Source organism: Lithobates pipiens, unplaced genomic scaffold (assembly GCF_037356315.1).
Source record: "Lithobates pipiens isolate NorthernLeopardFrog02 unplaced genomic scaffold, aLitPip1_a1.2 Scaffold_24, whole genome shotgun sequence".
Classification (NCBI taxonomy): Eukaryota; Metazoa; Chordata; class Amphibia; order Anura; family Ranidae; genus Lithobates; species Lithobates pipiens.
The window spans coordinates 13,208,572-13,223,297 of record NW_027507786.1 but is presented as its reverse complement, the minus strand read 5'-3'; the positions used below and the strand labels follow the sequence as shown (position 1 = coordinate 13,223,297).

At 43.7% G+C, this 14,726-nt stretch overlaps 1 protein-coding gene across 1 annotated transcript in view; it reads right to left on the bottom strand.

Moving 5' to 3' along the window:
- The window catches only part of NELL1 (neural EGFL like 1), a 1,213,537-nt gene that overhangs the window by 349,303 nt on the left and 849,508 nt on the right, over positions 1-14,726 (bottom strand). Inside the window, exon 14 of the mRNA XM_077453437.1 lies at positions 10,977-11,099. Coding sequence (XP_077309563.1) covers positions 10,977-11,099 — 123 coding nt within the window. The remainder of the gene's footprint in view (positions 1-10,976; positions 11,100-14,726) is intronic.

Below are 14,726 nucleotides of genomic sequence, written 5' to 3'. Positions count from 1 at the left end.
GAATTGTCCGCTGAAATGCGTTTCGGCGGACTAAGTACGCCGGACAATTTGATCGCGTGTACGCGGCATTAGGAACCTCTCCTGTGAGTGGAGAGCAGAGCTGAACCCATCTGATATTACCCGCTTTAGTTTCGGTCACAGTGAGTCGGCATCTTGTGTGCAATCAGTTGCCATTTTTTTGTAGCATAAAATTGTTATATGATCAGCCTCTAGATTAGAATAATTGGTTGTTGTTAGCAATATTGTTTTATTTTTGTGTTTTTTTTTAGCCAATATTTAAGCATTGGTAAAGATATTTTAATTCTTTTGACTTGAGTCGATGTCTGTTTCCTTGGCAGCTACTCAAATAAGCAATAAACTAAAATTATATTAAATTATATTATATTAAATTATATTAAACAGTATCCTTCAGTGGAAAGACCTAAACTCAGTCAGTAGGAGGGGTGTTCATATATATTAGGCCATAAATGTAAATGTGTTGTTCAGGTTATATGGCCTCAGGTACATGGCTGTACAGGGTCCACACAATGTGCAGACACTACAGAGCCTGTGGGACCTGTTTATTTAGATCAGTGATGGCGAACCTTGGCACCCCAGATGTTTTGGAACTACATTTCCCATGATGCTCCAGTACACTGCAGAGTGCCAGAGCATCATGGGAAATGTAGTTCCAAAACATCTGGGGTGCCAAGGTTCGCCATCACTGATTTAGATGGTAGAAGATGTGCTTATACATGATTATGCATTCAGAGTATAGGTTCAAGTAAGTACAGGTGCTTAGCGTGACCCCCCCGCCAGGGCTGGACTGGGACAAAAATTTGGCCCTGGACTTCATCCAGACCAGCCCACTTTAATTTTGCAAACAATCACAAAAACAGTTTATAAAACTATACGCAATTGTGCAAAAAAACATAAGTAGTATAACATAAGGGGTCCTCACTAACCTCTTTTATTATTTCACTTATTCTCCTCTGTATTTTTCTCATCTTTCTCACATCACTGCGTGAAGTTGAGGGCGAGCCGCGCAGCCATTACTTTGTCACTGAAACCGGCCCACTGAGCCATCGGCCCACCGAGCCATCGGCCCACCGGGAAACTCCCTGTAGTCCCAATGGCCAGTACATGCCTGCCCCCCGCCACATTACTGCACATCTTTTAACCCAACTCATATGCAAAAACAAAGTCCTGGGAAAGTGATTATGCAGGCTCTGCACACTGTACGGCACCTGCATGGCCATGAGTATGAGGCCTGTATTTGTGAAGATTAGAGCTGATAGTAGAGCTTTTAAGGGCACAGTCTACCTGCCAAGATTTATTTAAGGGCTTTCTAAGTGACCCTTAGCCCCTGTACACACGGTCGGAGATTTTGCCAACCAAATCCGTCGGATTTTGCCCGTCGGATTTAGTCCGATGGATTGTGTTTCCGAAACTGTTGCATGCACACGGTCGGGCCAAGTTGGCGAAAAATCCGATCTTTCAGAACGTGGTGATGTAATTTCGTTACGATGGGACTACATTCAGGCTAGTAGCCAATAGCTTTGATGTAGGAATTTGATCTGAGCATGCGTGGCACTTGGTCCGATGAAAATGCTCTACACATGATCGGATTAGGTCCGTCTGGCCCAGTTGGTCGGGAAATATTTCCAACATGTTGGAAAATTGGGTCAGACGGAGATTCGGGCGGAATCAGTCCGATGCATACCACACACAGTCGGATTATCTGACGACACGGTCCGATAAGACTCATTCCGACAGATTCTCCGACCGTGTGTACAAGGGCTTACACTCCAATTTCCCACCCATGGGCTTCATAATCACACAGTATCCAACGCAAATTTACAGCTTCCTGGCTATAAAGTAACCAAACTCAGGCCACACTGGCTCTCAGCCTATTGGAGTAAGGCTTCTTCAGCCAGAAGACGACAGTGCCACCACACTGTTCCTGCAGCAACTGTGTCCTCCAGGTGGCTGCCTGGTCAGTGCAGCCAACAGATACCCAATTCTAGCCTTTCCATGCACCTGCTGTTCTTTGGCAGCACAATGGTCTCCTTGAGAGAATGACACCTTGAACCATAGCCAGCCCTTATCCTGAGAAAGCTGTACACCTGTACCATCAGAATGCTGATTGCTTGCAAAATGTGGACTCAGGGTTAGAGGCATTATCCCACCTAAGACTCTACAAAGCCTCTGAGCTCCAGGACCTAATCCAGGATTACCCATTCTAGAGAAAATTGCACAGCCAGTTTTCTCTGCTCAGAACAGACTTCCCAGAGCCCCTTAACCTACATGGGGGGGGGGGGGGATTTTGGGTGAAACCAGACTCTTGACTCTTCTGGCACTGTAACATAGAGCAGCCCAGTTACTATATATATTGTATATATTGAAATGCAAAGCTACAAATACAGATTGAGGCATGAACACGATGATGGTAAGCCCACACAAAAAGTCCACACAAATTTGAAACCATATCAACCGTATTAACCACTCTCAACCAGGGTTCTGTGAAATCCTATGGTTCCTCCAAAGGTTGCTCGGTGTTCCTTGACCTGTGGCTTGCTGATGTTGCATTTGATGGTACCTGCATAGTTAAGGGACCATCATCACTTGGCAAAGTCAGCAGCATGACACTAATTATATTTTTTAGCTTTCTGTAAGGGTTGCATTATTTCTAATGACCACCAAGGTAAGGGGCCATTGACTCCCGATTGATTGGTTTTAGTCAGAGTTCCTTTGAGGTCTGAAAATTGTTTAAAGGTTCCTCTGGACTAAAAAAGGTTGAGAAAGGCTGACCTATAAGAATTGATTGCACAGGTACAAGTGGTATTTCAGAAAATACTGCATAAGGCCACTAGATGGAGCTGAGGAGCAGATTAATTTACTATAACACTCATCGCCATCTAATGGCCATAAAGTGGTATTTACTATTTTACATGAAGCAGGTGAAAGGGTTGAAATGTATTCTCCATTGTTCCTCCTTAAAGTAAACCTGTAGCAACTAAGAGCTATAAAGCTATGCCCCCCCCCACACCCCTATTCCCATCATCCAAAAAAAAAAAGTGTGAGCCTCATTTTCACCAGCTTCCGGGTCCTCAGCTTTCCCAGGATCCCATGGAAAGGGATATGGTCCCCTAGGAGAAGGATCCAAGGTACTCACTGTAGAAATCCCACCAAAAAAAACTGCAGAGATCAAAGTTCTGCTGAACTGCTTCTCAGGTCCTATTGCTGCATCAGGTGTTGGCTTTCGCAGCTTGTCCTGCTCGGTATATTTAGCAAAAAGCTGAGGGCACAGCCACACATTGTTAAGATCACGCTGTAAGGTTTATTCAATGCAGCTGGTTTCCAAAACACAGACCCGGCCATGCCACTGACGCGTTTCATCATGATTAGCCTTAAACCTCTACCATTTAGCGAGGGGGCACAGCCACCCACTGTTAATATCACAATGTTGTACAGTTTATTCACTGTAGCTAGCTTCCAAAACACAGAATCTGCCTTAGTCCACACACTACTGATGCGTTTCACCACGATTGGCCTTAAATGATTAGACGAGGGCACAGATACACATTGTTAAGATCACACTTAAAGGTTTATTCAATGCAGCTGGCTTCCAAAACACAGACCCTGACTTAGGCCACCCTCCTGACACATTTCACCCCGACTGGCCTTAATTACTTCCCACCCGTAGGGCATCCATGGAGGTCCTTTTTTTTATTTTTGTTAATGGTTTTGTGTTTTTTTTTGTCCTAGCACTTTACAATGAGTTGTTGGTGGGGACTTCTATATAGCTCTTAGCTGCTGTGGACTGCAAGGTTTGTGTTAAAATCTACTCTGCCCTTTTTTTTTTTTTTTTTGTTTAATCAATCAATCAATGTCCATTATTTTATCGCATTTATTTCACGCAAGAAAACGTCTGTTTCGTGAAGGGAAAAGAAAGAAATTCAAAAGCACTCATTTTAATTTCAAAACTGACGGCATAAACTAGTGAGTAACCCGACTGGCCTGGTCAACACACAATAAAGAATGCCATGATGGTCTTGGCAGGCGTTAGCCGTACTGCATGTATGAAACTAAGAAAAAAATAAAAATAAAAAAAAAATACAAAAAGGCATAAAAAAGAAAAGAGCAAGACAAAAGAAAAGAAGAGTAAAGTCAATGATTTAGTAAGGCGTTCCACTGGAGGGAAGGAGAGGTAATAACGCCGAGGAATTCATGTCTGAAGTTAAAAGGTCAGCGGCAGCACGGGAGGAGATGCGCATAAGAAGGTTTGAACTGGCTTTTAATAACAGACCGGGGAGTGGAAGTTGATAGATTATGAGCTGCTTTGAGGCACCGCTGAGCGGGTTTCGCTAATAATATTTTTAGAAAAGGCCAGAAAGAAAAGTAGGAATAAAAAGTCAAGAGTCGCCCGTATGGAGACAGACGTTGGACTTTTTTGAGGCGATGGGCCTTTCCTGCTGTGAAAAAAAAGGCCCATCATAAAACGAGAAGGTCCAACTTTTACGGGGTATATTTATAAAAAGCATTGCGGAGATTTTCTCCATTCACCATTGCATGTAAATTCTTTCAGTGTGAATGGGAACATACTAGATTGTGGCCACTAGATAGAGCTGAGGAGCATATTTATTTACTATAACACTCATCGCCATCTAATGGCCATAAAGTGGTATTTCAGAAAATACTGCATAAGGCCACTAGATGGAGCTGAGGAGCAGATTAATTTACTATAACACTCATCGCCATCTAATGGCCATAAAGTGGTATTTAAGAACATACTGTATCAAGGCCACTAGATGGAGCTGAGGAGCAGATTAATTTACTATAACACTCATCGCCATCTAATGGCCATAAAGAGGTATTTAAGAACATACTGTATCAAGGCCATTAGATGGAGCTGAGGAGCAGATTAATTTACTATAACACTCATCGCCATCTAATGGCCATAAAGAGGTATTTAAGAACATACTGTATCAAGGCCATTAGATGGAGCTGAGGAGCAGATTAATTTACTATAACACTCATCGCCATCTAATGGCCATAAAGTGGTATTTAAGAACATACCGTATCAAGGCCACTAGATGGAGCTGAGGAGCAGACTTATTTCCTATACTACTCGGCACCATCTAGTATCCATTATGTGGCCATAATGTGATCTCCATGCCTGTGCTCTGAGGGGGTGGAGTGAATCGCATTGGGGGCATGGCCTGGTCGGAGTCCAGGCTGAGGTTACCATTCATACATCTAGTTTAGGGACAGTGCGGTTGTGCGGCTCCCGAGGCGTCCTTTCTTGACTGCCAGTGATTGAAGGAGCTGGGATGAGCTCCCTCCCTTGTTGGTACTCCCAGGGGTGGATGCTTGGGATTCACACCCCGTTCCAGGGGGCTTGAGTGGCACACAAAGCAGTCCAGGGTCACAGCCATAATGTGGTATTTGGGAACATGCTGCATTATGGTCACTAGATGGTGCTGAGGAGAAAACCTATTTCCTATGATACTCAGTACCATCTAGTTGGCATACTGTAATATTTGGGAACATACTGTATTATGGCAACTAGATGGAGCTGGGGAACATACTTATTTCCTATAATACTCAGCTTCATCTAGGGCCGTAATGTGGTATTTAGCAACATAATGCATTATGGCCACTAGGTGGAGAAGAGGAGCACACTTATTTCCTAAGATACCCAGCACCAGTTAAGGCCTGTGCATTGTGGGCACACGGGCGCCGCCGCCCTCTATCCGTGCGCCCGGCGTCCCTAATTTACAATTGCAGGGATGGGGCGGGTGCCTTTTGAAGCACCGATTGTGTGACGATAGCAAATAAATGTTCGCTATTTTCACACTAAAGTTCCTCCCCACCAATCAGGAGGCAGGTCATGAGAGTAACAGTGAGGAGGTGGAAGAGGCTGCGGAAGAAGTGGACACCGGAGCAGCTGCCCGCAACAAATGAGAGGAGGAGAGGATGCCCCAGCCCTAGATCGGGCTGGAGGGGGAGTACTGGCCTGGATGTCTTCCAATCCCATGTCACGGGCCAGGGGAGGTGGTGGATGTCTGTCAGTCATGGGCTGCAGGCCCCTGAGGGGGTGTTGGGGGGGGGGGTTAGTGCTGCCAGTGCCACCCGGGTGGGGGGGGTGCTTGTTTTCCTATGTTTGCTGCCCCCCAAAGGAAAACCCCACCAGCCGCCACCACTCAGCACCATCTATTGGCCATAATGTAGTATTTGGAAACATACTGCATTAATTACAACTAGATGGAGATGAGGAGCATACTAATTCCCTATGATACTCAGCACTACCTAGTGGCCATGATGTAGTATTTGGCAACTTACTGTATTATGGCCACTAGGTGGAGCGGAGGAGCAAACTTACTTCCTAAGATACTCAGCACCATTTAGTGGCCCTAATGTAGTATTTGGGAACATACTACAATATGCCCATTAAATGGAGCTGACTTATGGACTTATTTCCTATGATACTCAGCACAGTCTTGTGTCCATACTGTGGTCTTTTCCCCACTCACACTTTTTTTTAGTCAATGAATAACAATTGATTTATAGAGAACATTCGATTTTGCTCCATTTGCACAGAACGATTTTACATCCAGTTTCAGTGGATGAAATGCTATGTGAAATAAATAAATACACCTGTACAAGTAACTAAAACTAGATCTCCTGTTATAGGGCCCTCAATTTGCTGCTGTTATATACAAACTTCTAGTAAAAACAGACCTGCATTTGCATTTTTATGCAAATATAAAACTATGTGGGTACTCATGAGGCTGCACTGATGAGGCACCGCTGATAAGCACTGATGAGGCGGGACTAATGGCCACTGATAAACTGCACTGATGGAGTGGCATTGATGGGAACTGATGAGGCGGCACTAATGAGCACTGATAAACTGCAATGTTGGACCGGCACTTATAGGCAGCACTGATGGACACTGATAAGCTACAGAGATGGGCACTGATAAGCTGCACTAATTGGCACTGAAGGGGCTGCACTGATAATCAGGATACTAATGATCAGTGCCTTGATTATCAGTGTAACAATGTGCTAACAGCCTTGCCGGTTATCAGCAATCCATTCCTTACACGGCGTATAGGGGAAAAGACTACCGATAACTGGCAAGTCAGTTTACACGTGATCAGCTGTGATTAGCCCTTTACCACGATCTGTGATCAGCTGTGATTAGCCCTTTACCACGATCTGTGATCAGCTGTGATTGGCCTTTTACCACGATCTGTGATCAGCTGTGATTGGCCTTTTACCACGATCTGTGATCAGCTGTGCCCTAAGGACACAGTGGTCACAAAATGCACGAATGAGTGCCCCAGGATCGTGGTTCTGGGAGGACGTCCATGGACACCCTCCCAGAAAGAAAGCCAAGCTGTAGCCATATATATGGGCTATAGAGCGCTAATGAAGTGGTTAATCTGCAGCTTTCATAACATAGTCCCTGGTGATCCTGCCATGAAGGTCCTTCCTCTGGCACTTCTTATACCCCTTTCATACTGCCAGTATAGTGCCTGAAAAAAATCTGCTCCATGCACTCCAGTGTGAAAGCCTGAGGGCCTTCATGCTGGAGCGCTGCGCTGGCAGGGCATCACAAAAATTCCTGCCAGCAGCTTCTTTGAAGCGGTGAAGGCTCACCGCTCCTCCACCGCTCCTCCACCGCTGCTCCACCGCTTCTCCCCATTGAAATCAATGGAGCAGCGCTGCAATACCACCAGCAAAATGACGCTCCGGGCAGATTTAACCTCTTTTCTGCGGCTGCCCCACTAGCAGCCGAATAGCACTAAAAATAAAACAGCTTTACCACCGATGCCCCCGTGGCTCGGGGTTAAAACCGCCCCGCTAGCAGCCGAATAGAGCTAAAAATAGCACCGCTTTACCGCCGATGCCCCCGCGGCTCAGTGTGAATGGACTCTTATTTTAGGGTGACCCTAGAAAAAAAAAGATAGTGGGTGGTGAGATTCTGGACACAGACAACTAACCAATAACGAGGGATTCCACGCTAATGCCACTCAAAGATTTCCCCTTTTATACCAAGTTTTATACCAAGTTTGTAAAAGTCTTTCTTGCTGCAACAATGGTACTATTCCAAGTTCAATGAAAGGCTTGATTTATTGTCTGGAAAGTCCATGTAATTTAATAGTAACAGGCGCTTTAATTCCCGCTCCGTTTTATCACCGGGCATTGTTACCACAAAGCTATTACGGGGGGACAGCGCTCTGCCAAATGTAGATATGGTGATATGAATAGCTGGGAGCTGTCCAGCTCAGTGCCATTAATACAGTAGAGAAGGGCCATTACTCAGTACACGGAGCGGCTAAATTAAGTTATTATTCTGTCCATTTTCCGCCGATCTCCCGCTATCGACGAGACAATAGAGGGCTGAGCCGCCAATTCTTCCCGTGTGCCCATAATTACATGTACTGGAAAACTTCTAAATCCTCCACATTGTGGATCTGACCTACATGGAACATTTGCCTCACATAAAAGTCAAAGCATTGATTCTAGCGGTAATCAACGGAGCTGTTCACAATGTATCAATGCTTAAAGCAGATCTAAACTCCCAAAACGAAGCAGGTGTTTGGTAGAAACTTAGGCATTTGGTGGGAATTTGGAAGCTGCAGAAGGCATGTGGCCCTACTTAGAAGCTGCATAAGGCAATTGGCAGGAACTCGGAAGCTGCAAAAGGCATCTGGCGGGAATTTAGAAGCCGCAGCAGGCATTGGGCAGGAACTTAGAAGCTGTAGAAGGCATTTGGCAGTAACTAGAAGCTGCAAAAGGCATTTGGCAGGAACTTAAAAGATGTAGAAGGCATTTGACAGAAACTTAGAAGCTACAAAAGGCATTTGATGGGAATTTGGAAGCTGCGGCAGGCATTTGGTAGGAACCTTAAAAGCTGCAGAAGACATTTGGTGGGGATTTAGAAGCTGCATCAGGCATTTGGCAGGAACTTTAAAGTTGCAAATGGGATTTGGTGGGAATTTAGAAGTTGCAGCAGGCATTTGGCAGGAAAATTAGAAGCTGCAGAAAGCATTTGGTGGGAATTTAAAAGCTGCAGCAGGCATTTGGCAGAAACTTAGAAGCTACAGATGGCATTTGGTGGGAATTTAGAAGCTTCAGTAGCCATTTGGCAGTACCTTAGAAGCAGCAGAAGGAATTTGGTGGGAATTTAGAAGCTGTGACTGGCATTCGATTGGAATTTGGAAGCTGCAGCAGGCATTTGATGGAAAATCAGAAGCTTTGACTAGCATTTGGTAGGAATTTAGAAGCCGTGACTGGTATGATATAAGAAGCTGCAGGAGGCATTTTGTAGAAATTTAGAAGCTGCGGCAGACATTTGGTAACACCTATAGAAATAGAGCCAAGGGACAGCCTAGGGAACTCAGTCAAGTAATTGCCAGACCATTGTTCCTAATTTTTTCTGGCAGTCTACTGACTGGAATAGTACCAGCTGATTAGAGAAAAGCCAATGTAGCACCAATATTTAAAAAAGGGCAAAAATGCATCCTTGGGAATTACAGACCAGTTAGCCTAACATCAATAGTATGCAATCTCCCGGAGGGGATGATAAGGGACTATATACAAAATTTTAGTAATGAGAACGGTATCATTAGCAGTAATCAGCATGGATTCATGAAGTAACATTCTTGCCAAACTAATCTACTAACCTTCTATGAGGAGGAGAGTTGCCATCTAGATAAAGGAAGGTCCGTAGACGTGGTGTATCTGGATTTTGCAAAAGCATTTGACACAGTTCCCCATAAACGTTTACTGTACAAAATAAGGTCCGTTGGCATGGACCATAGGGTGAGTACATGGATTGAAAACTGGCTACAAGGGCGAGTTCAGAGGGTGGTGATAAATGGGGAGTACTCGGATTGGTCAGGGGTGGGTAGTGGGGTCCCCCAGGGTTCTGTGCTGGGACCAATCCTATTTAATTTTTTCATAAACGACCTGGAGGATGGGGATGGGGTAAACAGTTCAATCTCTGTATTTGGGGATGACACTAAGCTAAGCAGGGCAATAACTTCTCCACAGGATGTGGAAACCTTGCAAGAAGATCTGAACAAATGAATGGGGGAGGGGCAACTACATGGCAAATGAGGTTCAATGGGTAAAAATTTTAAATAATGCATTTGGGTGGCAAAAACATGAATGCAATCTATACACTGGGGGGGGGGGGGGGAAACCTCTGGGGGGATCTAGGGTGGAAAAGGACCTGGGGGTCCCAGTAGATAATAAAGGGGATTAATTCCAGAGATAAAACGATAATTCTCCCGCTCTACAAGACTCTGGTCCGGCCGCACCTGGAGTATACTGTCCAGTTCTGGGCACCAGTCCTCAGGAAGGATGTACTGGAAATGGAGCGACTACAAAGAAGGACAACAAAGCTAATAAAGGGTCTGGAGGATATTAGTCATGAGGAAAGGTTGCGAGCACTGAACTTATTCTTTCTGGAGAAGAGACGCTTGAGAGGGGATATGATTTCAATATATAAATACTGTACTGGTGACCCCCACAATAGGGAGAACATTTTTTTTGTGGAAGGGAGTTTAATAAGACACACGGGCATTCAATAAAATTAGAAGAAAAGAGGTTTAACCTTAAACTGCATAGAGGGTTCTTTACTGTAAGAGCAGCAAGGATGTGGAATTCCCTTCCACAGGCGGTGGTCTCAGCGAGGGGGGCATTGATCGTTTAAAAAAACTATTAGATAAGCACCTGAATGATCACAACATACAGTGATATACAATGTAATACTGACATATAATCACACACATAGGTTGGATTTGGTGTCTTTTTTCAACCTCACCTACTATGTAACATGGAGACAGTTCAAGAAAGCAGCTCAGTCATTTTTGGTATACCAGCATGAGCTAAACGTGATAAACCTCAGAGCAGTAATTATAATGCGGTAGAATGCCCATGTGCACACAGCCCCACACAGAATGGTTGTATAGACTTACGTTGACAGACGGTGCCGTTCCCCACATATCCGGGCTTGCACGTGCAGCTGTGTCCTTGTACTGAGTTGGTACAAATAGAGTTCTCATCACAGCTGCTGTGTCCATTGCCGCAATCATCGTGTTCTAGGAAGAGATCAAGGAGAAGAATGTGTCAGGTGCAAATAAACCAACACAGATCACGCAGACAGATCAGAACACGCCAATCAGTAGTCACAGGGATACTGACTCGGGGGGGGCAGAATGAATATTATATCAGAAGCAATTCAAACTGACGCCATTGATTTAAGCCTAAAGCTCACTGACAAAGGCCCTGAAGTTGAACCAACATAGAGGAAGGTTAGAACCCCTGTCAGGTTTTTATTGTGCCCCCCTTTTTGGAAGATTCACTCCTCTATTTGTCTCGGGAACTATTGGTTTTCAACAACCAAACATTTTGAGTTGTCACCATTACAGGAATAGAAGGGAATCTTCCAATGGGGACGCCTGATCTGGTGACAACCATCTAAAAGGGGATTTCCTCCACGTTTAATTGTAATGATGACATTGTCTCCCATGTCTCAACAAACTGTCTAGATTTGTGTAATCTATTAAAATGTAAGTTTTGTATTCATCGATACTAATGACTTGTTCATATTAATCTTGTATATCTGCAGACTTAGGTGTTATCCTGACGAAGCAATTAAGCGAAACTAGTTGAATAATCACCTTACGTGTCTCTACCAACTGTATTTTGAGATTTCCTATATGTTTTTATGTTTTCTTTAAATAAATTTTTTATATGACTTATTGTCTTGATATCCATTTTCTATGTATATAAAAAACATCTCATGTGCCCCGTAATAGTCCCGATACTCACCTCTTTCCCCTGTTGATGTCCCCATTGGGAGATAGAAGATATCCACATTCCCTTTAACCTAAAAGGGGATTTCGTCCGTCTTTGGAGAAATGTCTTACTCCCTGATGGGTCTAATGCTGCGTACACACAAGCGAATTGTCCGGCGTACTTAGTCGGCCGAAACGCATTTCAGCGGACAATTTGATCGTGTGTGGGCTTCAGCGGACTTTTCCAGCGTAAAGTCCGGCGGACTTAAAAAGTAGTTTTGCAGTCCAATCTTTCCACCGGACTTGGGTTTCAGCGGACAATACGTTCGTCAGTGTGCTAGTCCGGCGGACTAAGAATGACGCATGCTCAGAAGCAAGTACGAAAAAAGGAAGCTATTGGCTACTGGCTATTGAACTTCCTTTTTCTAGTCCCGTCGTACGTGCTGTACGTCATCGCGCTAGCAAACGCCGGACTTTCCGTGTGTCCGTGTGTGGCCAAGTCCGTTCGGTAGAAAGTCCGCTGGACTATCCGCCGGATTGTTTGCCGGACTAAGTACGCCGGACAATTCGCTCGTGTGTACGCGGCATATAGGACAGAAAATGAAGGGAAATCTCTCTAGTTGGACACACGTGCCCGAAAAACCTAAAAGGCCTTTGAATCTTTTGCTTTTCTATCAAAAATGTAAAAAAAAAATGGCTTTAGATACACTTTAAAGTGAACAACTTGGCATCTGCAGATTATTGTTCTCAAGCACAGCTAGAGTTGCCACCTCATCCCTTTAAACCCGAACACCTTTGAATTACTCGGGTTCTGAGTCTAATCTAATGCAGACGAGTGAGTTTAATTACCACCTTAATCAGCCACAGAACCCGTGGAATTAATATGTGTTCGGGTTTAAAGGGATGAGGCGGCAACCCTGGGCACAGCTAGCATGTTGTTAATCTACATTGCATCTGCAGATTAGCAACATGCAGCTGTGGGCGCTCCTAGTTCCTGAGAGCCCGTTGTCACTGACAAATGCAGTCCCCAGATCAGGGGTCTCAAACTGGTGGCCCTCCAGCTGTTGCAAAACTACAAGTCCCATCATGCCTCTGCCTCTGGGAGTCACGCTTGTAACTGTCAGCCTTGCAATGCCTCATGGGACTTGTAGTTTTACAACAGCTGGAGGGCCGCCAGTTTGAGACCCCTGCCCCAGATGATCAATAGGGAACCAATCAGCTCAAATTTTAAACATGTGGTTTCTAGAACAGCCATTTGTGGTAATCACTAGAAGGTTTGGTCTCCAGCCTGCAGATAGCCATGTAACTCTCTATTTATGCACCCACTGTGCAGAGAGAAAGAGATACAGCGTTAGGAAGTATTACAGTATATAAAAATAATTAAATACATTTCTAAAAATTAAAATGTTTAACTGAACACAGGTATGCATAAAATAAAAAAAATAAAACATTTTTTTTAAATGTTTGTTTATGAGTAGATCATTTTTTTACAAAGCATGTTACCAAAAATAAATAAAAACATTATATGGTTTAAAAAAAAAATACTGTCTAAATTAGTTGGGTAGCCTCACGAGTCGCTGTTACTGACAGCTGCAGTTCTCAGACTAACAATAAGGAACCAATCAGCACGATATCCAATCATATGATCACCATGACAGCCAATCATGGTGATCACTTGCAGTTTTGATGTCCTGCCTGCAGATGGCACTGTAAATCTCTATTTGTGCACCCACTGTGCACAGAGAAAGGGATACAGTGTTGGAAAGTATAATGCCCCGTACGCACGGTCGCACTTTAAAAGGGAAAATGTGCGATCGGATCGTGTTGTTGGAAAATCCGATCGCGTGTGGGTTCCATCGAACTTTTTTCCGTCGGAAATTTCCGACACACAAAGTTTGAGAACCGGATCTAAAATTTTCCGACAGCAAAATCCGATCGTTTAAATTCCGATCGCGTGTAGACAATTCCAACGGACAAAGTGCCACACATGCTCAGAATAAATTACTAGATGAAAACTATTGGCTACTGCCCTCTTTATAGCCCCGCCGTACGTGTTCTACGTCAACGCGTTCTGAACGATCGGATTTTCCGACAACTTTGTGCGACCGTGTATATGCAAGAAAAGTTTGGGCCAAAATCCGTCGGAAAAAAAATCCAACGGATTTTGTAATCGGAATGTCTGACCATGTGTACGGGGCATTAGGAAGTATTACAGTGTATAAAAATAATTAAATACATTTCTGAAAAATTAAATGTTTAACTGAACACAGGTATGCATAGAGTAGATTATTTTTTTACAAAGCATGTTACCCAAAAAATAAAAAAATAAAAACATTATATGGTTTAAAAAAAAAAACTGTCTAAATTAGTTGGGTAGTCTAACAAGTCGCTGTTACTGACAGCTGCAGTTCTCAGACTAACAATAAGCAACCAATCAGCACGATATCCAATCATATGACCACCATGACAGCCAATCATGGTGATCACTAGCAGTTTTGGTGTCCTGCCTGCAGATGGCACTGTAAATCTCTATTGTGCACCCACTGTGCACAGAGAAAGGGATACAGTGTTGGAAAGTATTACAGCGTATAAAAATAATAAAAAAAGACTTTGAGTTAGAACATTTGACTGAACACAGTTATACCTAAGACAAGAAAAGTACATCTTTCAATTTTTTGTCAATTTATTAGCTAATAATTAAAACTATGAGCACAGTATTTATTAAAAAGCATGTTACCAAATACAAACACTATATAAAAAAAACTGCCTAAAATATTTAGATTGACTAAAACGTCATTGTTACTGACAGCTGAAAAAAAAAAAATTAACTAATCAGCGTGAATTTTTATGATGTGATCATTAGCAGTTTTGGGGTCCAGCCTGCAGATGGCACTCTCTGTGTAGCCACAGTGCACAGAGAAAGAGATA